General features: G+C 42.8%; 1 protein-coding gene across 4 annotated transcripts; it reads left to right on the forward strand.

The window, feature by feature from the left end:
- The first annotated feature begins 174 nt into the window (after positions 1-174).
- On the forward strand, positions 175-12416 carry UBLCP1 (ubiquitin like domain containing CTD phosphatase 1). Of its 4 annotated transcripts, none has more exons than XM_040602851.1 (11): positions 175-254; positions 2814-3007; positions 3409-3500; positions 3913-3998; positions 4090-4205; positions 5310-5408; positions 6376-6413; positions 8614-8712; positions 9176-9292; positions 10645-10772; positions 11394-12416. In XM_040602851.1, the coding sequence occupies exons 2-11, from the start codon at positions 2854-2856 to the stop codon at positions 11419-11421; spliced, it is 957 nt and encodes a 318-aa protein (XP_040458785.1). In that variant the 5' UTR covers positions 175-254; positions 2814-2853; the 3' UTR covers positions 11422-12416. The 4 variants fall into 4 exon arrangements, with proteins under 4 accessions (XP_040458785.1, XP_040458786.1, XP_040458787.1 ...); XM_040602852.1 differs by having other exon boundaries at positions 192-254; positions 2817-3007; XM_040602853.1 differs by having other exon boundaries at positions 249-363.
- Positions 12417-24057: the final 11641 nt, after the last annotated feature.

Genomic DNA, 24057 nt, shown 5'->3' on the forward strand with positions numbered 1-24057 from the left:
GGCCACCCCCGCCCCGCTCGGGGATGACCGTCCCGGCACGCAGCCGCCGCCCGGCCGAGAGCCTGAACGGGCCCCGCCGGCCTTTGCCATGGCGGCGCTGCCCGCCTCGAGCGGGAAACCCGCGCACTTCCAGGCTGTTGCGAGGGCCGCGCGCTGCCTCCCACGCCCACCCCCCACCCCCCCGCGCTTCCGGTGGGCGCCAGTTCCGCTTCCGGTGCGGCGGATCCCGGGACGGTGCCGGTTCCGTTGCCAGGGTGAGGGGCCGCACCGCGCTGCCGAGAGGCGGGGGGCGGATCGGCGGCGCCACTGTGACCCGGTGGGCTGCGGGGGGCGCCGCCGTGCCGCCGATCGCTGGGCAGCCCGGTGGGTCTGCGCCCGGGCGCGGCGGAGGCCGGGCTTTACCGGGCCGGGGGGAGGCAGGGCCGATCGCGGCGGGGACTGAGGGCGGGCGCTTAATTCGGCCGGGTCGGTGCCGCCGTAACGTCTGCGGGGTGGGAGCGGCTCCACGGGGCCGGGACCGGCAGCAGCGTGCGGGCTATCCCCGCTCGCCCGGCCCCGTGCCGCTGGGGCAGCCCCGGCGGGAGGGTGGGCGAAGGCGGCCAGGGCTGCCGGGCCTTGGCGGCGGCGGCGGGAGCAGAGCGGCTGCTGGTTTGAACCCCCGGCCCTCGCCTGATGCGGTGTGTAGGGAGCGCTGCGGGCCCGGCCCGTGGCACTGCACTTGCCGTGTTCTGGGGGTTTGTGTTTATGTTGTACGTTGCTTAGTGGAACTGCGAGCTGGGGGTGTCTGTCTGCCACATCTTCCGAGAAAAGCAGGGTAACCCAACAGTTTAACTGCAACAACAAAACTTGAATGCATTCTCTGACCCAGTGACCTTCCAACCCGTAGACTCTTGGTGGTCCAAGGGGCTTGTAAAGGCCCTGAAGATGTAATTAGCCAAAGCAAACTTCATTTCAGCAAGCTTTGGTTTTGCACAGCATCCAGCCACAGTGATGGAAACTTTGAAAATCCCTGTGCCCCTAATCTGTTTTCCTGTAATCATTGATTCTGATGTCCACACTCAATCCCCTTAGTGTTTTGGCATTGAGTAAAGGTGTCTTATTTCTGCTTGGCATTTCTCATAACATTCATCTTGACACGACTCTTAATTCAGTAAGGACAGACAGTTGGTCAAGTGCTCAGCTTTGGAGGGATGATCTTCTTGGTTTAGCACTGGACAGAGACTTGAGAAGTTTTCTTCAAGTTCTTGCCCAATGCATTTTCTTGTAGAATGATTTGAGGTGTATGGTACAGGTGAGAAAACAGAAAAAAATCTCTTCTTTCTGGAAACTTAGTGTAAGGATTACGGATAGGGATAATTTACAGTAATGACTCTATGTATCAACATTGTTTGACACTATGCAGCTTTAACCTCGGTGGAATTTCTTAGTGCTCCAAAGACCCTTTTTCATGAGTCTCTTTCACAGGATAATACCAAGTCCCAATCTGATTGGGGGAGGCCGGGGGGGGGGGGGCAATATAATTTTTCCTTGATACCAGGTTTCCTCTTCAGTTTGTTTTCAGGGCTCTTAGACAGGGGACTGTGGAAGTGTCGCTTGTAGTCCTCAGCAAGCAGGTTGTTGTCTGGCTCTCTATTTCTCATCTGCTCTGAGCTTGATGGATATGCCTGAGCAATTACTTGTTCGTTCCTAACAGGCTATACTGTATAAACGAGAAGTATTTTGTCTGAGAGCAGGTAACCTCTGAGAACACAATGCTAGAGAGGAAAAGGAACCAGATTTTTGGATTCTGAGATTTTTCAGAATTGCCAGACCTGCGTTTCTTCTTGTAATGCATTTATTGAGGGTTGATAGCCTCAGTTTTTTCCGCAGGTCTGCTTTCTCTTTGTTTTGAATATCCATCTTTTGAGGACAGTCTCACCATTAGTGGTGCAGAGGCCTTCTCTGCATCTCCTGACAATCTGTAACAACCTTTCATACCTTTCTAGTTTCTAAGCTTTAACAGAAAAAATCCTGTTCTTCTTCCTTCCACATCAAGCTAAAAATCTTGATTTTCTGCCATGTTTAATGTAGGACTAAACTGTTAAATACAATTTGTATAAGCAATGCTGTGTAAATTTATTAAAGATAGTATAATTATGGTTGTTTTGTCATCACTGCAATGAAAGTACAGTTCTTACAGTGTAATTGCATTGTGTAGGTGTATATTTAGGCTTTGTTTTCAAACTCATACTTTGATATTGCTACGGTGAGACATGACCTGGGGTGTGTATTACTGCAGGTGTTGCACAGTGAAAGTGAATAGAGAAATCCGATCCTAAAAATGAACTGTTGGGTTCAGAACTATTTTTACGGTTTTCTATATTTTAGGTATTTCGTATTTGCTCTTTTGTTGTTACATATGTAAAGATATCCATGGCAGGTTTGGTTGCATAATTATTGCAGAGGACATTTCTGAGCTTTGAAATGACTTTTACGATACTGCAGTACTCTGCTTGGGTGCTGGTTGTGCAGTGAACAGGCTGTACCTGCACAGAACGCACAGCAGATGAGCGTATGCTGGAGCAAACGGTGAATGTGACATTGCTAAATACACTGAAGTAGAACTCGGAGTCTCAATTTTAGTGCTGTTCTTTCTCCCTTATTTTCAACATTTTATTAACGCGCTTATCATCTGCTTATGCAAAGCAAACAGCTCTTTGATATACAATATAATAAAAAATCAAAAAGACTTTAAATATACTGTATCGTTTGTCTTCTGAAAAGAGCAATTCTCCTATTTCTTCCTTACATATCATTGTGTTTTCCTCCTGCAGCAGATTTTTCAGAGAACAATACTGAACATATGCTTCAAGGATGTCTCTCTCTCTCATAATAAAATGGGGTGGACAGGAGTATACGATAACCTCACTATCAGAAGAAGACACGGTGTTGGATCTGAAGCAGTCTCTTAAAGGCCTTACTGGAGTGTTACCAGAGCGTCAAAAACTACTTGGACTTAAAATGAAGGGTAATTATTCATATTTGCTATTTGTTGTGGATATGCTCGAGATGTTTAAGGACAAACATCCTCTAAACCTAGCCAGGATGTGTATACTAACAGGGAATCTAGCTTTGGAATGAACAGGAACATAGAAATTTTATGTCATTGGATATTGTCTATTATTGAGACATCTATCTGGTCATTTTTTAATGGATGTCATGGAACTGCAGCCAATGTATGTTAAAAAACATTAAATTCCTGCTAGCCAGATAATGTATCTGTACATGGATGAGGGCAATAATACAGCTTGGGGTATTCTGATGTTTGACAGGTAGCTTATTTCAATTAAACATTAAATATATTGACATATTTCTAAAACCTCTCTACCCTAGTAAAACAAAAATAAAAATTATCTGCTTGCATTATAGGCAAACCTGCAGATGATGATGTTAAGCTTGGAGCTCTCAAGTTGAAACCAAATACTAAAATCATGATGATGGGCACTCGTGAAGAGAGTTTGGTAAATCTTTTACTTTTTTATTAGCTTAAACAGGAAAAAATGCTTGTGTCTCCAAATTTTTATTTTAAATTTTGAATATTCCAGTAATCATTTGAAAAATGGTAGTACAGTAGATTTCTGTTGGTGTTTATTTTTGTATGTAAAGTAAGCTTTTTTGCAGAACTCTGATAGCAGTGTATTCATTAAACTCCTGTATTGTTCTGGACTTGAAGTCCAAATCTATTAGCAGGATATTCACTGGCTTCTCAAATCTGAACTATCATCAGTATACTTTAAAATTCTTTGCACTAGTAAAGCGAAATCATTTTGGTTAAATCGTATTTTTGTCCTGTAGTGTGCAGTAACAGAAACTTGTTACCCATTGTTATTTTCCTTCAGTGATCCTAGTTATCTTTTATTATCATTCCTCTAGGAAGATGTCCTTGGGCCACCGCCTGACAATGATGATGTTGTCAATGACTTTGATATTGAAGAGGAAGTTGTGGAAGTAGAAAATAGGTTAGGAGTTTTAACTGTTAAAAACCAGTCCTGTTATGGAATGTACAGTATACCTTTTAATTAATTGTAACTTTTTGCACTGTTACATTAGGGAGGAAAATCTACTAAAAATTTCCCGCAGAGTTAAAGAATACAAAGTGGAAATTCTGAATCCTCCTAGAGAAGGAAAAAAGCTGCTGGTGCTAGATGTTGATTATACACTATTTGGTGAGATTTTATGCAACTTGTGTTTTTCATTTCTTTAAGACATCAGTTTATTTGCCAGTTCACGTTTCTTGACTTTTGCATTACAAATCTATTTCAGTATGTCTTGTACTTTGGTATGTCTTGTACTGTATAACTTCTGCTTTGTAATATTTTAGGGTCTTCTGTTCATATTTTTAAAAGCACTGGCCTTTTTCAGTGTTGCATATTGTAGATTTTAGTGCAGCAACTATTTACTTTCTGCAAAAAGACATAAAAAAGTAGCAATTTCATATTCTACCCAGATAATTTTTCTCTTGACCAACTTGTATCTTGGGCATCACAGACAGTAGCAGGGCAAGATACTGTAAAATAACGATCTCAGTCTGTACTGACTGACTACACTTTTGGGGGCCGTGGGAGAATAGCTTTAAATTTTATTTCCAGATCATTACTAAACATGCACAAAAACATGTTTTACTTGAAAATTCTGTCAGACAGGTTTTTTTGGAAGTCAGAATTTTCCTTCTGACTTAGTATTCTGGGATGTAGGTGTGTCAAGGCAGCTTGACTATAAGCAATAAATAATAGCTTGCCTTATCCTATTTCCTTAGCTTTTTTTTTTTATGAGATTTGTTTACAATCTGAGATTTAAATTCAACCTATTACCAAGTTTAAAAATTTTAGAGGTCTTCTGTGAGCAGAATTTGACAGCAGTTTTCTAATTGGAACCGGCAACATTTGCACGTCCGAAACAAGCTGGATATATGTTCACAAAATTAACTGGACTAGATTTGAAGGAATCTTTTCCGTATCTGGACTGTTACAGATTTGTGATATGCACAGATGAACTATTTGGCCTGACTCTTCAAAGATACTCAGGCCCACAGATCTCTGATTTAATTATTAGCTAAGCCCTCAAATACCTGTAAGGATCAACAAATAAATGTCCCCTCTGCTGCTTTTTTTCACCTTCAAAATGGGAATGGTAGTTTGCTATGAATTCATTCATGATTTTGAAGTGCCCTCGTGAAACTCTTCAGGTCTCTGGATAGATAGGACAGTCTAACTAAACTTCAATATCTTCAACTTTAATAATGATTTGCTTATCTCTTATATTCTTTTTAGACCACAGATCTTGTGCTGAAACTGGAGTAGAACTGATGAGGCCATACCTTCATGAATTCCTGACATCTGCATATGAGGATTATGATATTGTAATTTGGTGTAAGTTTTATATTCAATACCTAAGACTTTACTGTAAATTGTCATTCAGAGCAGAGACTCCAGGTGGGAGATTTTGATATTGCTTTTCAGTGTGAATCACAAGATCTAAATACATGAATGCTTAGCTGTAATACCTTCAACAAGAATGTTCACACAGCTATTAGAGCTATTTTAGAAGAATAGTAATTCTTATGTGAAAAAAACACCACATATTGCTTACATGAATGGATCTAGTCACAGTAGAAAGCTCAACATCACTTTACTGAGTGTTACTTTGTGTAAACAAGTGCTTGAAGTAACAGAATTGTATAATCAACATTCAGACACTGATAGCTATCTTTACAAATAATCTCAATCCAGACAATAAGTAGTGAACTGCCACATGAACCAAACTCTCCTGTCTACAGGGATGGTTGGTCATTTGCTGTTTCACTTCCTGTCCAGCAGCTGGAGAACAGACTTCAGCCAGTGCAGGGTGTAAACCATATTAAAATCATAGTACAAAGTTTAGGTTTTGTAGCCTGGAACAATGCTTCCACATATTCTTAGATCAGTGGGCAATGTTGACACTTTGTCCTTTCCAGGTCTTATGTATTCTCGTCATTGCTTCCAGGAGAAAATCCTGCACAGGCAACACTGTTCCTCAAACCAGGTGTAGCCCACTTACGGTCCTGCAGACTGTAGTTCAGTAACAACTGATCTAGAAAATGGTTTAAACACATCCAGTACTTTGTCTAGTTTTTCATTTGAAAAGTAAGCCTGTCCAAATAAAAATAAACTTCCATGAAGGATCACTGTCTTCAAGGCAGTGAACTAGAAAAGCTGTAAGAAGGATGGATCTTTCTGAAATAATTTTTTTGTAAAAATTTGGTATGTTAAGTGAACAGTTCCTTGGCTTGTTTCTCTTTTGCCTGTCAATGACTTATTTTGATAAAGTATTCTTTCTGTTTTCTCCTCTTTATTTCAGCTGCTACTAATATGAAGTGGATTGAAGCTAAAATGAAAGTAAGTTTTTCTGAAAACGTGTAATTTGTTTCTAGTCTGGCTAGCTATTCAGTAGTTGGATTCACGCTTAGTGTTATAGAGCAGGCTAACAACTGGGGAAGTTGTACAAGTCAAAACCTGAGGTTTTAAAATCTTCATAGTAATTTTAAATTATCTTTGTCCCAAAACTGGATTAAATCTAATTTTAGAATTCCATACAAACTATCAGCAGTAAGTGCTAAATTTAGTTACTAAACACAAGTCAGTACCTGCTGAAACTTAGATTAGTCATGCAGCCTTCGCAGCTGCATTCGTCTTACCTCTAATTATAGAGTTCTAGTCTTTCAGTGTAATATCATTTTTTTTAAAGAAGAGGACAGATGTTGCATGCTGGAGTAGGTTATCAAGAGGAAACTCTTTTCATATTTATCTTGTACCTCTTGCAGCTGTGTGGTTCTGTTGCTTCCTCTGCATTATTAAACATCCGTAAGAGCTCGTCTTTCAATCCTAGTTTCTTCTGCATGTGAATCAGGCAACTAGCCAGTTTTGCACAGCTGACCTAGTGGTAAACATATTTGCAGTCTGGCTTAGCTGTAAATCTAATGAGCTTACTAAGAATTGCTGTATGTTTTCTTGGTGGATTGGGATTTTTCATGCTTATAAATCATACTTGTTTCCATTTCAGGGAAAACTTTTCCAAATTTAAGCTTTTGTATCTCCACTTTTTGTGATAGACTAACCATTTCAGGTTTTAACAGAGCAAAGCACATTTCCCAGTGTTCTCTTCCTCAAAATAATGAATTGCTACAGTTTTTCTAGCTAAAAAATGCCTCAGAGTGATCTCAGAAATGAGAACCTTTAACTAGAACTAAGAAGTTGAGTTCGTGCAAGTAAAATCAGTGTTGAGCCTTACAAACATGGTACTTGTGGCATTGTTACGTCTCTGTTTATGTTGTGTCCGTCAGTGTAGTGCTAAGACTCAATCTTGTGGAAAACCATTGTTCAAAACCGGGCTGCTCCCCCTGTGCTGGCCGCCTTTCTAAATTTCTAGGTCACTTTTCCAGCCCTTTCACATGTTACTGAGTCACAACCTTTCTATGCCTACTCCTGGACCTTGATCAGCTGAGATTCCTACCACTAGATGCCAACTGCTGTTTCTCCTTGAACTGATAGCACCAGGGGTGCTTACCTCTAAAGGTCTCACTTTTTGTCAGGGAACAAAAAGTTCTTGGCATTTAAGCTTTTGTTTTAAACTACAAAGGAGGAACAGCATTAAAGAGAAGGGAGTATCAGATAACAGAGTTTAATCTCTCATTTACCATCTATTTATGCCTGGAATTAAAATGGTCTAGAACAGCTAGTTTTTTCAGTTCACACTTTTCATTTGCAAGATTCACTTTTTCAAGTAAAAGCAAATCAGTTAAGTGTGGCTGGCTATTTCCAAGAGAGCTGTTGCAGTGGATATTTTCTGCTTTGCTTATTACTGCTGTTGAATGCACCAGAAACTGTCAGCAGTATCTATGTTATAACATGTCAGCAGATTTTACTATCACTTCTCAGCTTTAGAAAGGATTTGAAATGGAAATTATGCTCTCTCATCTAGTCAAAGTTTTTTATTTCTAAAAAGGATGTTTTCCTTAGAGTCTTTATTTCAGGAGTTATCAGATCTTTAAAGTGAAAACTGACAGATCTCTGACTAACATTGGCTGTCTTGGACGTGGGTAGGAGGAAACGAGAACAATGAACTGTTACTGCCTTTGGGCTGTGACTTGTTGCAACGTACTAGAAGAAACAAAAAGCAGACAGTACACAGTTGCTATCCTTGCTATAAATATTGAGTAAAATTGCAGCATGTAAAACTTGTGAAAGATTATGCATGGAGGTATGGGCAAGACCTATGTATTTTGCCTTTTCCGCAAAGTTGCTTTGATTTTATGCTGACATCAGTTGTTAAGTTTCTGATAGTAAACACTGCAAAAATTAATTCCTATCAGCTGTTTTGTTCTTGGTAGAATGGTGTCCTTTTTTGATTCTCGTTACGTAAAAAAAAATTTAACACCACCCCACCCCCACCCCACCCCCCGATACCTATTTTTAGTGTGTCTCTGGTAATCCTCAGCAGCTCACCCTTTGACAAACAATGTATTATAATTGTGGTTCAATAAAACCAGCAGTAAAACTGTCATAATTAGAAGCTTTAGTAATAAATCTTTGTCTGCAGGAGCTTGGAGTGAGTACCAATGCAAACTACAAGATAACTTTCATGCTGGACAGTGCTGCCATGATAACAGTGCACACTCCTAGAAGAGGACTAATAGATGTAAGTGCCTGTTTTTTCTTGATCTTTTTCTACATGCAACTGACATGTTATCATACCCCTTTGAAATATTCAACAATAAAGTTGTGCTGACGTTTTCATGCAAGAAAATTGTAAGGTCTTGGAAGCATAGATTTGTGGGTGTTGATACTGAAATTCTCTATTAATGTTTTACTTTGAGTAGTACATTTGGATGACGCTGCTTTCTAATCAAATAATAGATAACTGTTGCAAGAAAATCTAGTGCCAACAGAAAGGTTTTCGGGGGGGGGGGGATGGAGTGTATTTAGTGTATTCTACTGTTTCACATCTCTTCCCTTGCTAAAGCCCAACTACCTGCTAATTTTTTAGCAACAGAATACAAGTATCCATTCAAGTTTGGACTCAAGTTCCTATAGACTTGTATTTTCATCTCCTGCATATGATCTGATTTACCTCAGGTGCCTTGTATGTGTTATTTTTGCAGGTGAAGCCTCTTGGTGTTATCTGGGGGAAATTTTCAGAATATTACAGCAAAAAAAATACTATTATGTTTGATGATATTGGCCGAAACTTCCTAATGAATCCACAAAATGGACTCAAGGTAATTTAAACTGGAATTTTTTTATTACTACATTTTTCTTATACCTCAAGTAGTACTTTCTCATACTACTCTGCTGTATCATAACGAAAGGTTATTCCTAACTAGCAAAGATGCATATTTTATGGTATTTTTTAATTTAATTTGCCTTTTGTCTAGACTGTTATCTCCCCAATAGTAGTATTAAATAAGCTTTGTTTCACTATTAAGTGAGCTTTTAAGAGATTACCAAAATCAATGAAATTATGTTGTCTACTTAAATTATACCTGTGTGCCATAATCAAGCTGGGCATTGCTGACAGGCACCATTGAAATATGTGATGTTCAATCTCAAGAGCAGTTCTATTCTGAAAATAAATCAAACAACAAGTGTTTGTACTTCATGGTAGTATGCCAATGTAATAGCAAGCATTCTGTTCTGGGAAATAATACCTCAAGCCATTTTGATTGCAGAAGAGCAAATAATTCATTTTATAAAATTGTCAACAGTCCTGGTTCTGAACAAGAACGCAACTTAGATTTCTACTTATATATGATGGTACAGTGGTATGGTACTAAAAGAACGCTCATACATTTCTTAAAAAAGAAAATGTTTTCATACGCAGAAATCCAATATGATATTTCTTTGAAAGTATCCATGGTGTGAAGAGGATAGCAATTGATGAGATCTAGCAAGATATTAATTGGAACTGTACAGTGTTAGGGGAAGCAAGACTAGCAAAGATCTTGCTGGGAGAAGATTAACCAGCGAGCTCCCCCTAACTCAGATTTGAAAGATGTTTGTCAAAATGTTAACAACGGTAGACAAGAACATTGAATCACTAAAAAAATGCACAGGTATAATGTATTCCAAGCTTAAAGCAGTTGTCAGATAAGCTTTTTTTCTGACATCTCTTTTAATAGAAGCTATGATTGTAGTCAAATGCTTTTTGTTGAAAGAAAAAAAAAAAGATTTTCTGGTTCCAGTGACCCCAGACGACTCATAAGGCAAAGCTGAAAACCCCTCTCCAGCAAAAATGTCTATGAAATCATATCAGGAAATGTGGCAGTCTATTCCAGATAATTTTATCATTCTGTCTGACTGGGAGGGGAAGTCTTGAAGCAGTGCAAGATAAAACAAATTTCTTCCTGCTGGACAGGCAAGGCAAAAACCCTACAGTCCAGTTTGTATGAATAGTAAGACAAATTGGATGTGGCCACTAATGGAAAAGGGTTTTCTTCCTCTTACCTAAGAGAAGTTGTAACTTGGCATAGTACTGAAAATATATTTTAATTAGGTGGTAAATGGTAGAAAATTGAAAGCATTTTTCTAACTTTGAGAAAATGGTTATACCCAGTTTATTTATTTTGTGTAGATAAGGCCTTTTATGAAAGCACATTTAAATCGGGATAAAGACAAGGAACTTCTAAAGCTCACTCAGTACCTCAAAGAAATAGCAAAATTAGATGACTTTTTGGAGCTGAACCACAAACATTGGGAAAGGTAAGAAAAAAAGCCAAAATTCTTTCTTCCTTCTGTCCCTGACCCCACTGTGTTTTGCTTGAGGTTGTTTGTACAAAGTCCGGAAACAACTGAGCTGATGAACTTTGACATCACTTACAGTTTTGAAGGTCCTTTAGTTTGAGCAGAATTCTAATGTGGCTATACTGTTTGGGCTGGCTCCCTACAATGGTAAGATTTTGGCACCAAGGACTGTTTTTCCATACTTCTCCAGTGTTCAGGATTGCTGGTTGTTTTCAATGAGGCAGTTACGCTTCCCAAAGGGAAAAGCATTTTTTAAGGAACCTGGTCCCTGGAAATCTGTCTTTCCACCCCTACAAAGTTAGGCTGTCAGGTCAGATCTCAGGTCCTTTGTTACAAGGCAACTTTTCTGGTGGTTACTTCAGAGGTTCGGCGTGTTACAGTGTGATTCTCGGGTGCTGTGCAGGTTGTGTGGCATTACAGTATTCGTCAGCTCTGAAACAGAAGTCACTGTGTTATGAACAAGAGTTTTCCAGATGCTTAGGGTACCAGTCAGCATCCTGATTCTTGCTAGATAATGATTAGCTGAAGCTGATTTATTTGTCCCTACCTCTTATTTTGTCAAAAAATTTTTTCTTTCAGGTATCTTTCAAAGAAGCAAGGACAATAACGCTAATAAAATTGTGTGGCACTGAATTGAAGGGAACATAACTAAGATCATTGGACTTTTCCTTGCTTTTACGCTAGACTATAATAGTGCTGGACACTGGATCCAATGCCAGAATGACTGCTATACTTGGTCTTCCAGTTGGTTGGTTGTGGGTATTTTTTTTTAAAAGATCACAGCAATAAGCTCAAAGTGGGAGAAACAAGTCAGTTACTTTTTCTTGCATTCTGTTCTGGTGTTACTACTTAAAATACTTTCCTCTCCTTTGCTGCCGAAGTACAACCATAACCATTAAAGACCAAAACCATTCTGAAACTAGAAAAAAAAAATTAGACCAAAAAAGTTGAGTAAGGAGCCAACCTTGGCAGTGTATGAATTGTATAAGCCCTCTATTCCCTCCATCTTTAGAGACAGTCTCCCTCTCCCATTCCAGTATTTAAGTCTATAAATTACAAGTTGTCTAAGTTTGGTATGTATTAGTATGTCAGTGTTTCTCTGTGCAAGACAGTGAGATGGGAAAGTACCACCTCTGTGGCCAATTTACCCCAGTGTGTGAATTGTACTATAAAGCAGTGTTTACTGGAAAACAAAAGGTTGAAGTTTGAGGGAGAGAAACCCACTCTTATTTGGTAAGTGAAAAGCAGTCTGCCTGAAAAATTATCATACGTCAGATAAAGGGTTTAAACCTCAGATGGGAAAGTCACATTCCTAACAAAGCATGAACAAAACCCTTGTTCTCTTCTAGCTAAATCTTGTCGAAGTGCAAACACTGTGTTTAAATACAATATTCAGCCATACTGTTCTTAAAACATCATTTACTTGCGCTGCTTATGCCTGCACTATAGAAGTGTGATGTGACTGCTGTTTGGCATTACCAACAGTTGTGCATTATGCAGTTCATGTATTTGAAAGAAGACTGACCCTTTCAAATAAAAATGGTATATATTGTTCTTAAGGAACTATAGCAGTTGTGTAAATAATAAATACCTTTTTCATAATTTGTGTTGTATGTTGTCTTGAGTATCTAGTTTGCATAATAGAAAAGCCATTGATGGTCTTAATTTTGGGGGGTTTGGGGTGTTTCTTTGGATTCCAGGGACACTGATTTTCCATCGCTAGTTAAGTAAGAGACTGGTATGCGCTGCTACAGATTAGGGCAGTGGTGTCGAATAGTGAAACGCCTAGCTGCCCGGGAAAGGAACCTTGACAGCAAATGTCAGAATGTCAGGACAGCAGATGCAAATGAGCTGTTAAGATGAGCACGCTAGGCTCCGGCTCAGTGACCTGTCACAAAATATACAGTTTCTTACCCGCTGCTCTTTGTGGCTTAGTGCCAACCCAAGCTGCGTTTTAAACTAGTAAACCAGAAACCTGATGCATAAAAATCTTTGTTTTAGATAAGTATGGAGGGTGAATTTCTGAAGTTGCGTCTCTTAGAACTAATTCCTGAACTAGAAGGCTGACTCACTCATGTACGTACGGCGCAGATGTAGTCCCTGAGGTCAGAACCGTGATCTGTTGCCTAGAAAGGCTGCAGCAGCATAGATATTGGAATATAGGACTGGTATGCTGTGTACTAGGATACTTTTCAATTTAAACAATTGAAAGAAGTCAAGGTATAGCACTTGAATCGCCTATAGTTTGTTGTGCTAGCCAGATAGAGAAAACCGATCCAAGGGAATGTATTTAAACATGCGCCTATCTTTTTGCTCAATGTTGGCATACAAACAGAAGCTTTCTAGTGAATGAGCAATATGCCTGCCTTTTGCTTTATAGAAGGAACATTTAAAAAGAAAAATCTTGATTTTTTATTTTTTTGGTCTCAGTGGCACTGGGATTCCATCCCAGAATTTCAGAATATTTACTGATCTGTAGTAGATGTGCACTCCCCTTTCTAGTATGTTGCCATGGTTTGCTATGGAGGCAAAGTCCATGGCCAGATGCTAAAGGGAATAGGCTAGGAAGGTCTAGTATCGGTAACAGAAGAATTGCAGGTTCTGAGGAAGATGAGAGCGGGTCACTCAGCAGCCAAGCCTGCATGCTTCCCCTTTAACCACTGCTGGGTGAAACTTTGGCCAAAACAGCACAGCTCTCATGTTTGTACTACATGACTCCTCTGGGCTATGTATACAATATTACTCTGTGCCAAATTACCAGGATTTAGTACAACTGTAAGAGTAAGTGGCTACTTTTCTGCTTAGCCCCAAAATAATGCTCAAGTTCAGAGGAAAACACCTCTCCTGATTTTGCATTTCTCCTTTTTAATAGAGAAGGCAGTTTTGACCTACTTGTATTTCCAAAGCGTAGTTGAGCCTTAGGAATAACGATCATCAGCAAAGTTTAAAGCCTTGCTCCCTGTTAACATTTAGTTTCCTTTTAGATTGCATTAAGGCCCCTGAAAAGTATTTGATCAATAGCTTCGCAATCTCTGTTAGAAGAAATAGGTTTAAAGCACTATCAAAGAGAGGGAGCATGTGGCTTAATTACAGAGCTCAATTTACTGTTCTGCAAAAATCTGGAAAAGCGTTAAATGGAGTCTGAAACGTCCCAAATATTTTCATGTGTCAGTGACTGTACTGGGCTCCCAGTACATGTCAAACATTTTGTATGTTGTTCTGTCTGATTGTTCATACCAAAAGAGACAGTCCATTTTAAAATGAAGTTATTTCTGTAAGCTCTGGATATCTGACAACTCTAATGCCTCACTGTGGCATGAATGCTCATCACTGGAGGTACACGGAGTGACAGCTGAAGCCAAGAGCTGAACTGCAAATTCAGCTCCACAAATCCTGCTGCATGACTGTGAAATCTACAGCTAGTTGCCAATTTTTATTCCTGACTTGACATTCAACTGACAGCAAGTGGATGCCAAAGGGTTTAAGACAATTTTCCACTCTGTCTATTCCGAATATATTTAAGACTGATGTGAGAAGTGCTGAACACTTCCTACCAATACGATGAAGCCTAGGTAGAAACTGTTTCAGAGGGTAAAGCAAAGCACACAGTTCTCTTAATTCATTAAAGCTGCTTAAAACAAGAAATGCTGGATGAAGAAGTGTCAGAGGGCAGAATCCTCTGATGTTTCACTATTGACACTGCAGCAGTTATAGCTGGTGCTGGCTGGCGTTAGCATGGGCGACCACAAGCAGTAAGGTGCTGGTGAAGTGCTTTGGCTGGGGGACTGATGGAGAAAGACTTCAGTGAAAAGGAAATACTGAAGGAGAGAATAACAGGACTAGAAGAGAAAAATACTGATTTATCCTGGAGAAGACAAGGTACATCTTTCAAGTGTTATGAGTTTCTCGTGTAAGTAAGATTAACAATATCTTGTGACAGCCGTAAGTTACCAGAGTACTGTACTGCCATCTGTGCTTTGAAAGGGCTCTCCACTAATAAGGACATGTTTTAGGTGTGCAAGGCTCGAAGATTCAAGGTCTGGAAGAACTGCCCCATGGCGAGAGATAAACAATTTGTTTGGTGTTTCCTATAGAATAGTGAAATGTGGCTGTGATGGCTTACAGTGCTCAGTTTGCCTCTCCTTGCTTTATCTGCTGGACCACAGTACTTTAGACCTTTATTTCCCAGCCCAGCTGTATTAGCCCCCATTATCTTTTTGATCCCTGATAATCACACGAGGCTTCAACCCCACCATTCATACATCAGCCTTTTTCTGGCTGTTTTATAATAGAGGATTTAAAAATTATTTCTATACTGATGAGCATTCTCATACATCCCTGCTTTTCATTATTTATGCTTATTTATGAAAGTTTTCTCATCTCTGGAGATACTTTGATGCTGCTTTGATACTGTGAGCACTTGGATGCTCATTTAGTTCTCAGGAGTCTGTGCAGAGCCTGGCATGTCTCCTTGCCACACACAGACACACACAATGCCATGCCATTAATTTCCGTGTCTCTCCTAGCAAATAGTTTTCCCACCAATTCATTTTCAGTTAAGAAATAATGGGTACAAGTCAAAGGGAGCTTGTTCTTGAATTGCATAATGCTCTTAGCCCTCTGGGTGTGGTGGGCACAGCAGAGGGAAGCGCATCATTAACACTGGATCGAAAATTCTTTTTTATTCCAGCTGTCCAGTTGGCATCGCACACCCACTCTGCTCACGCAACATCATTTTTCAAGGTGTTTATATGTCACAGAGGAGCAGCTCTTATCATTTTCACCATGGCAGGGGCCTGGGTTGGCTGCAACTCCTGTGTACAAGGGGACAGGGTGACCTGGATCCAGCAGAGCCTGTGTGGTCACTGCTGCCGAGCGATGTGCCCTCCTTCCCTTGCAACACCCCGGGAGATTTTGACTTTGACGTTTTGAAACACTAAGGTTATTACATCAGATTTTTAGTGCCCAAATATCTTCACCTCTTGTGTAAAAGCATTTGGTATTTAACAGTGAAAGCCTTGTTCTTCACTATTTATGCTGTTCTTGAGAGTGTTGTGGTTTAACCCCAGCTGGCAACTAAGTACCACACAGCTGCCCACCTCCCCCGGTGGGATGGGGAGGAGGAGAATTGGGAAAAAGGTAAAACTCGTGGGCTGAGACAAGAACAATTTCATAATTGAAATAAAATGAAATATAACAACAACAACTGAAAAGGAGAGAGTGGGAGAGAGGAATAAAATCCAAAACGAAAAAAAAGAAAACCCAGAAGTGACGCATGATGCAGTGGCTCACCACCCGATGCCCAGCCAGTCCCCAGCAGCCACCCAAAGACCCTGGCCAGCTCTCCCAGTCCATATACTCAATTTGACCTACAGTATGGAACATCCCTTTGACGAGCTGAGATCAACCGTGCCCCCTCCCAGTTTTGTGTGCCCCTCCAGCCTTCTCATTAGCAGGGCAGGTCCTAAGAAACTGAGAAGTCTGACTTAGTATAAGCGTTACTTAGCAACAACTGAAACCATCAGTGTGTTATCAACATCATTCTCACGCTAAATCCAAAACATGTACCAGCTACTGAAAAGAAAGTGAACTCTATCCCAGCTGAAACCAGGACAAGAGGAAGGCAAGTCAAACTCTGGATCAGAGAATCAAAGAAGTCATAGTTCAATGTAAACGCTCGAGCCAAACACCTCAACCTTCAAATTTGATCAGGATTTTTATCTCCAACAGTCTGAGCTAATACTCTGTTCTACTTGCTACAAGCTCAGCCCCTGGGTTTTGAGTTGGATCTGCTGTGCTTCCTCCTGAACACTGACCACAGAGCCAGACAGCTGGGTGCAAGTGGCTGATTCACCGGCTGCTCAGAAAACTGTTTAAATTACTTCGTATTAGAAGGAAACGTCCACAGATTAATACAAAAATTGAACAAGCTCAGCCTTGACACTTGGAGTTATGTTTGAGCATGTTCCCATAGTAATACTGCAGTTAAAAAACGTCCTTCCCATCTTTTTTGCAGTGCTCTAGAATTTTTCCCTCCTTTCTTAAAAGCCTCTTGGTGTGGATGTGTATCATGTCTCCCAGTTTGTGCTTCATTGGCACAGTGGGCTCTAAATGCTCCATGGGCAGCGTGCTGTGGTATCGTAATGACCGAGTGTTCTGTATATTATTGATGTACTACAAGCCCATGGCTCCACTGGTGAGCATCACCTTTTATTCCTCAGGTGTTTTCCCCTAGTTTGGGTCATACTGCAAGAACAAACGGTGGCACAGGAAGAATAATGTAAGCAATTTACAAATTCCAGTAAAATTATCTAAGACACACCTAGGGCAAGCTGAGATGGCTCTAGAATTGTATTTTGCAAAGCTTACTGATTCCTTACCCTGCTTTCTGTATTCAGCCCACATTTCATGACATACGTGGTTATGTGACATTTGTGAGCAGCGAGAACTGCAAGCACCGGTTCAGTAGGTGAGCAGGAGCAGAATTTCAAGCACATGCTTAAAGAGCAACTGATGCACTTTTGGGTCCCTCTGCTGTCCTAATGATGGCTGTTCCTTGAATCAGGACCAAAGTGAACACATTTTTTGAAAAGTGTGAACTGCCTCAGATATGAAAATGATAATGTGTTTTGTTAAATCTGATTATCCCTTACACATGTCACTAGACATAAAAGGTATGTTGTAAAGCCTTTTTCTATAACAAAGGATAACAAAAACTAAATAATGTGTGTCTGACACTTGAAAAGAAGGAAATTCTGAGCTTCAGGTACAGGCAGGTTTGTAATTACATCTAAGCAATATCCCAACCCCCAAAACAATGGATTAGTTGAGACAAACACATTCAGGAACTATTAAACTACTTTGTTTTCAATTTAGTGAGTAGCTGCAGCTGGAACAAAGCAGGCAAATAATTGAAAATTCTGCCTTCTTTAAGCAGAATCAAAATACTACACTTTGTATGCACATTTCTACTTTAAATTAGTCCTACATTTTAATAAGTAACCTAAAGCGAATTTTTTTGCTTAATCTGAGATGATGGGTTTGGTCGGTTCACTGAAAAGTATCAGACAAGTCTCTGAAAACATATTTACTTTCGATAAACCAAAACTGAGTAAAATTTAGGTAGGTTTAGTTTTGCAACCAGTAAATTATTTAACACACAGGTTTCTGAAACTGAAATGCACCCATGCAGCTTTGAAATGGTACTATTGTCACTGATAAAACAGATTCACGGCTTGTCACTTGTTACAGCAATCCCTGACAAAGTTTATGACAGTTTGCCTGGTTTTAAACTTAAGGATGCTATAAAATAGTGGTCCAGTTAAACTTACGTCACTGATGCAGAACCATTTTGTTACTCTCCGATGCATGGAAAGATGTGTTGGAGCACATAAACCAAGAGCTGCACAACTCGGTGCTGGTCCAGAAGCATCAGCTGGGTGCTGGGAACGCAGCTGGGAGTCAGAGATAAGGGTGAGTTAGGGAAGAGACCGACAGGGAAAATTGCTTATCTGCATCCCTGCTCATCTTGCAGCTAACCCAGGACAGTGTATGCAGAGGTTAACAGCAGTTGGCAAAATGAAAACATCAAAATGAGCACTAGACCTCCTGAGATCAACATATAAAATCCCTTAATGTATAGGTAGGTAACACAGATAATTACAGATCCACACAGCATGACTCAGTCAAGTACCAGGGCACAATTCCAGAAACTACAAAAGGAAAAAAGGTATTACCTCCAAAGAAACGTGAATCAAGCCAGGGACCAGCAACATTACTAAGTTATCAGGCTACTTAGGTAGTAAGCAGGGCAAATAGATGCTTATAGGCAGAATTTCCAGCACTGGTCTACCTTGCAGAAGAATCAGTTGAGCTTTACACCCCTTGCCTTTACTGCCTTGCCTTTGCAGAGGGTTGAGCAGAAGCCTGGGGCCAGGCACAGGACAAGCACTGTAGCAAAGCACTAAAGGCTGGGAAGGAAACCAGACAGGAGCGTTCAAGCTAAAGCTTCTGCCAGAGCCAATTAACATGCAACGGCTGGATTGCACCAGCTTTGCAAGGGCAGGAGACGGCACAGAGTGACCTTATCTCACCTAGTAAGGACAGCACTGGGCAGGGGTTTACGCAGCCAGTGTCAGTCTCCCTGGCCCTACAAGGACCTAGCAACAAGTGTATTTGCCCAAACCGTACCTTGACCCATGGATCAGTGCTGTTTCTCCCATTCCTAAGTTACGGTGAAACATGGGCACAACAGGACGTTCCTCAAGGCAACAGAGATGTGCCCTGAAAGCACCAGAGCAAGGGTGGAGGGGTGTCTGCAGGTCCATGCCATCCTGCCTCCCCTCAGCCCCTGCTCACGCTGCAGGGATGCAGTAGCTGGGCAGAGAGGTCCATACCCACAGTCATGTCCTAGAGCCGTGCCATGGACACTCATCTCCCCATGACCATCATGTCTGCTTTCATCCCCATGCCTGGTGTCTGAGACCTCCTCCTATTGCTAGAGAAAGGCCACAGCCACAAAACCCCTAGGGCTGATCAGGGAGGCTTCTGCTCCTTTTGATTCCCTGTTTCAATGCTGAGGGCAGCCGCTCCCCCTTACCTACAAGGCAGAAAATCCAGCAAACCCCTTCCGAGTCAGCACTGCCCAGGAAGGCGGAGAGAACCTCTGACTGCCCCAAGAAGCCCAGCTTTCCTGCTTGCTGGCACAGTGCTTTAGGACGAGGGTGCTCCTCTACCCCAGACATCCAGACTGACCCCATTCCGGTCCCTAAACCACACATTCCCTCTTTTTAAAGGGAAATCCCTGACAGTCCTCTCTGGTTCTTGCATTTCCATCACCAACACTGCAGTAACAGAGCCGTGGCACAGCAGGGAAGCTCAAGTGCTTTCCACTTCATTCTCATTAACAAAGTACCATCACCAAGGACTATTCATTTGCTAAGAGCAGGGGTTAAAGCTCATCTCTAATTACACCTTGTCATGCCTCCTGTCTCAACAGCATGGATCTGCTTTCCAGGGGCAGTGAGGTTTGACTAGTCAAAGCTGAATGAACTGCACACAGGCTAGCTCAGCTAACCTTCACTGCCCCGCGCAAGACTCCGCTCACTGAATTTAACTTAATGCAAGAAATATCAAGGTTTCCCAGTCTGCATGTTTTCTGTAGCATGAAGGCATATGCAGTTGTGCCAGTGCTTTCCCCTCCAGGCTTAGCTGAAAAGACGGCTTTTCCACCCCAAGGGCTGTCTGTACTCCCACATAAATAGCACTCCCTACCACGCTATGTGTGGCTTTATCTGCTCCTTACATTCTCCCTTATCCCTGTCCTATGTTGACTTCCATTTTCCAGAAAGGGGAAACTTATTAATACTTCCTCCATAACACATTTGTTCCCAAGATCACCATAAAAATCAAATTAAGAAGCAGGACATGGACTGCATATTACAGGACATTAACCATTACCCTTTGCTATAGAGTAGGTAGAATTCCCTGCCACCCCACTCACCCCCCCCAACCTATTCTTACTGTGCTGGCAGCAGCAGCACAGCTCCCCAGGAGCCATCCTAGCTGCGCCGCTGTGCCTCTAACTAGGGAGGCTCCAGTGCCTGTTGCGGGGGGCCTGCAGCAGAGTCCTAGTTTTAAAAACCTACCAGATACAGCTGTTGTTACAGCGAAGTCAACAGTAAAACTCTGGCACTACAGGCACGGGTCCTGGTGCCACCAGCCATGGCTAGGTAAAGGGCAGGGTCACCCCACTGCCCCCCTGAAGTCTGCCCATGAGGGCTGGAAACCTCCCTTGGGCTTCAGCACCACTAAAGTGCCAACTGCTCCTGAAAACGTTGGTATGATATCCCCCCGCATGCCCAGGGAGGGCCCCATATTCAGACAGGAGGAGCAGAAACTACCTTCTCTCACTGACTCTGGGGGATAGCTACCTTACTGCCTGATGTCACGATTCCAAAAAAACATGGCTGACACTCCTACAGCTCCAGGATGAGCTCTGCACAGACACCCACAGCCCTCCTGCAGTCTATACGTGGATGGGACATCAATGGTTTCTCCTGCCGCCACCCCAGTCTCCCTGCTCTTCTCTGGAGATGCCCATCTGATGCCTAATGCCACATACCCTGGAATAGGGACCATTCCCCAGAGCACAGCACTGGGGCTGGCAATAAGTTATCACAACAGGCAAAATTCTTGGAGCAGTGAGCTAGTGTCCATACACCTGAAATTTCATATTAAAAAACAGGCTGCAAGTAGTTGCTGCATATCAGGATGCTAGTGGGGATGACAGATTTTGGCCAAACATGCAGATAGAAGCGCATATACCTGCAAAAGCCCCTGTTCTAGTTTGTGGGGCTCCCCCTTAAAAAAAAAAAAAAAACAACCAACAAGACCAAACCAAAAGAGCAGATGCAGCTCCTGTTGCATCAAAGGCCCCTAAGCTCCCTGCCAGGGCACAGGGCTGATGCAAACAGGAGGGCTGCAGCACCAGCACAACTGGAGCAACCGGAGGGGCAAAGCCCTGCAGAGGCAGGAATAAGGGTTGTTGTCAGAGCTGGCAAGGAGGATCACATTTTTGTCTCAGCATCTGTGACGTCTGCTGGGCCCCTGGAGCTACCAGGGGAACGTTTGCATGACATGACCCAGGGCTAATCAGACTTGCAAACAAAGCAGGGCCTGGGGCTTAGCCCACTGGAAATGTTTGTCCCCTGCAATACAACATCACGCTGATTTTTCAAACAAGTTTTTGTACCTGAGTTTTCTCAGCCTTCTCCCTGGATCATGATTTGACCTCATATTAGAGGGGCTTAAATATAGGTATTTATGTACATTTTTAGTAAGGTAGAAGTTTAGGTCTCACCTAATCACTCTGCATTCCAGGAGCTGGGGCTTTACAAAAACCCACATCAAGAACTGCAGCCTGGTGCCAGCAGCGCCCAAAGCTGAACTGTGCGGAACAGACACGGTACCACGGATCCACCCGGTCTGTGGCAGCATCCAGTGTCCACCGTAGGTACTGCACCACCACCCACCCACCCCCCCTCTGCAATTTGCTCACAAGAGGAAGAGCATCATCAACCTGCCAGGCCTTGGAGAGACAACACCAAGGTCTGGACCATTCCAGAGGATTAGCAGGACCTGAACAGGCCACCAGGACACAACAGCAGAGCACCCTCAGTAGCAAACAGACCCTGTTAGGGTGGAGGGGGCTTGCACCCACTCTGCAGCTGTGCCATGCCATAGCTGCCTGGGTACAAGGATAGGCAACGGCTTTCTCCTTTGTCACAGCATTAACAGAGGGAAGAGCTTCACAGAGACAGAGTCCTCAGGTGAGTTCAGGGAAAAGCGGAGCAAGCAGGCCTGAAGTCCCACCACCAATGCTAAATCCCAATATTTTTATCCAGCAGCAGAGGAAATTAAAAAGATGAGAGACTGAAAAGATATCCTCAAGTCCCAGAGATGCAAAGCCCAGCTCATCTCAGCTGCATTTCTCTGCCCCCAAACTTCTTCCCCTGGCATCTGCAGGAGAGGTGAGCAATGCCCCGGGGAAGAGAGCAGTCTGAGGAGTCCCAGGCTGAGGAAGTCACTGATTAGAGCCACCTTTAATCTACCATATCAAGGGGACGTGCTCAGACCGTGCCCTGTGCCTGAGCTCTTTGAGAGGTGATGGGCCATGCAAGAGCACAGGGAACTGGCTCAGAGCACCCTGGCCAACAGCAGCCTCAGGGAAAAGGGAGAACAGCAGCTGGGAGGGAGAGATGGGATCTGAGGAGCAAACAGAAACAATTTACTAGGACAGGTCGCTGTTTCCCTGCCTGCACAGATCTCTGTCACTGTAATTCGTTACAAGAACAGCTGTTTGGCTCAGCAAAAATAGGCTAATACAGACACCCACCCTGAAAACAGGATGGGTACTGCAATCTGAGGAACTGTTGAGTGCGTGAGGGTGAATAACCATCACTGTTTGTGTACAGCTCTGCTGCGGGCACCCTTAATTTTAAGCAAAATGTCAACAGGTAAAGGCAACTCCGTGGCCGTGCCGTGCCTCCGCAGGGTGTCAGGCTCCCAAGGGGGCATTTTGCTCATTTGAGCAGTGCTGACTTGCTCCCCAGGGCTGGCACCAAGAGGCCATTAGGGCCCCTCTCCAAAATGAGCCTCTGGGCCAGCCCGGAGCATCACCCCCGGCTGCAGTGCCTGTCCCGGCGTGTGCCCGGCGGTCACAAGAGGGAGCCCGGTGCCCGGGAACGGGGCTGCCGCGGGCGGGATGCGCTGGGCAGCGCTGCGCCTTGCCTGGGACCGGGGGACGGAGCAGGTGACCTCCTGCAGCCCCTCCTAGCTCCTCTGCAATGGGGCATCATCATCATCATCAGGCCAAACTGGAGCATCTGCTTGCCGGTTGTAACTGTGAATAAGGACTAAAGGTAGGTCTAGAAACAGAGGGTGACAGGAGGATGTGTTTACAGGGTGACTCTACAAAAATCAGCCTCCCAAAGGAAGGCACAACATTCTTTGGGAAGAAGGCCAGCAGTATCACAGCCAGCCCTTGACACAATACCAACATTTCTGTTCACTCCCAAATAATGGGCAATTTTAGCTCAGGAAGGGAAGCACCGTTTAACACGGCACCACCACTTGTCTGCATCCCTGGGGAACCCTTACTCCACAAATTGGGTACCAGGTCCAACTCTGCTACAAGCACAGACACTGTTGCTTGGGGCCAGCCTCAGGTGGGTCAGGGCATCCCTCCAGGCCCAGCAGTATCTCAGTTTTGACCTTACAAGTTCCAGTTGCAGCTCCGCCAAAGCCCTGCTCCCTCCAGAGACCTGAGGAGCTGACCTTATCAAAGCTCTTGTCCCTCGCTGCCACATGGGCGTCAAAGCCAAAGAGGTGCCTTGAAGCACCATCTCATCACCGGAGCTTCAAAACAAGCAACTCTTTATGCAACACCTGCCTTTCTATATGGGTAAATCTTATGCCTCCTCTGTTCTCCCTTTACGTATTGTGGTAACACTTGTTTCCCAAGTGCATTTTATAAGCCTTCCCCAGTATTTTTAGAGCAGACTTATAAGACACCAACACCAGCCATAATTACTGCAGCTACTCCTATGAAAAGCTCCTAAATTACACTGCTTATTTCAGGGGAAAAAAAAACCCCAAACCTTAACCAACAAACCCCCCCACCAACCAAAAATAACCCCAAACACCAAAACTCTTACACCACAAAAAAAACGTTCACCTTTTT

Source organism: Falco naumanni, chromosome 8, assembly GCF_017639655.2.
Source record: "Falco naumanni isolate bFalNau1 chromosome 8, bFalNau1.pat, whole genome shotgun sequence".
In the NCBI taxonomy this organism is placed as follows: Eukaryota; Metazoa; Chordata; class Aves; order Falconiformes; family Falconidae; genus Falco; species Falco naumanni.

Coding starts and splice junctions, on each gene's coding strand:
- UBLCP1 (XM_040602851.1), top strand. CDS start 2,854: ATGTCTCTCTCTCTCATAATAAAATGGGGTGGACAGGAGTATACGATA. Junction 8,713..9,175: donor CTAGAAGAGGACTAATAGAT/GTAAGTGCCTGT, acceptor TTATTTTTGCAG/GTGAAGCCTCTTGGTGTTAT. Junction 10,773..11,393: donor AACCACAAACATTGGGAAAG/GTAAGAAAAAAA, acceptor TTTTTCTTTCAG/GTATCTTTCAAAGAAGCAAG.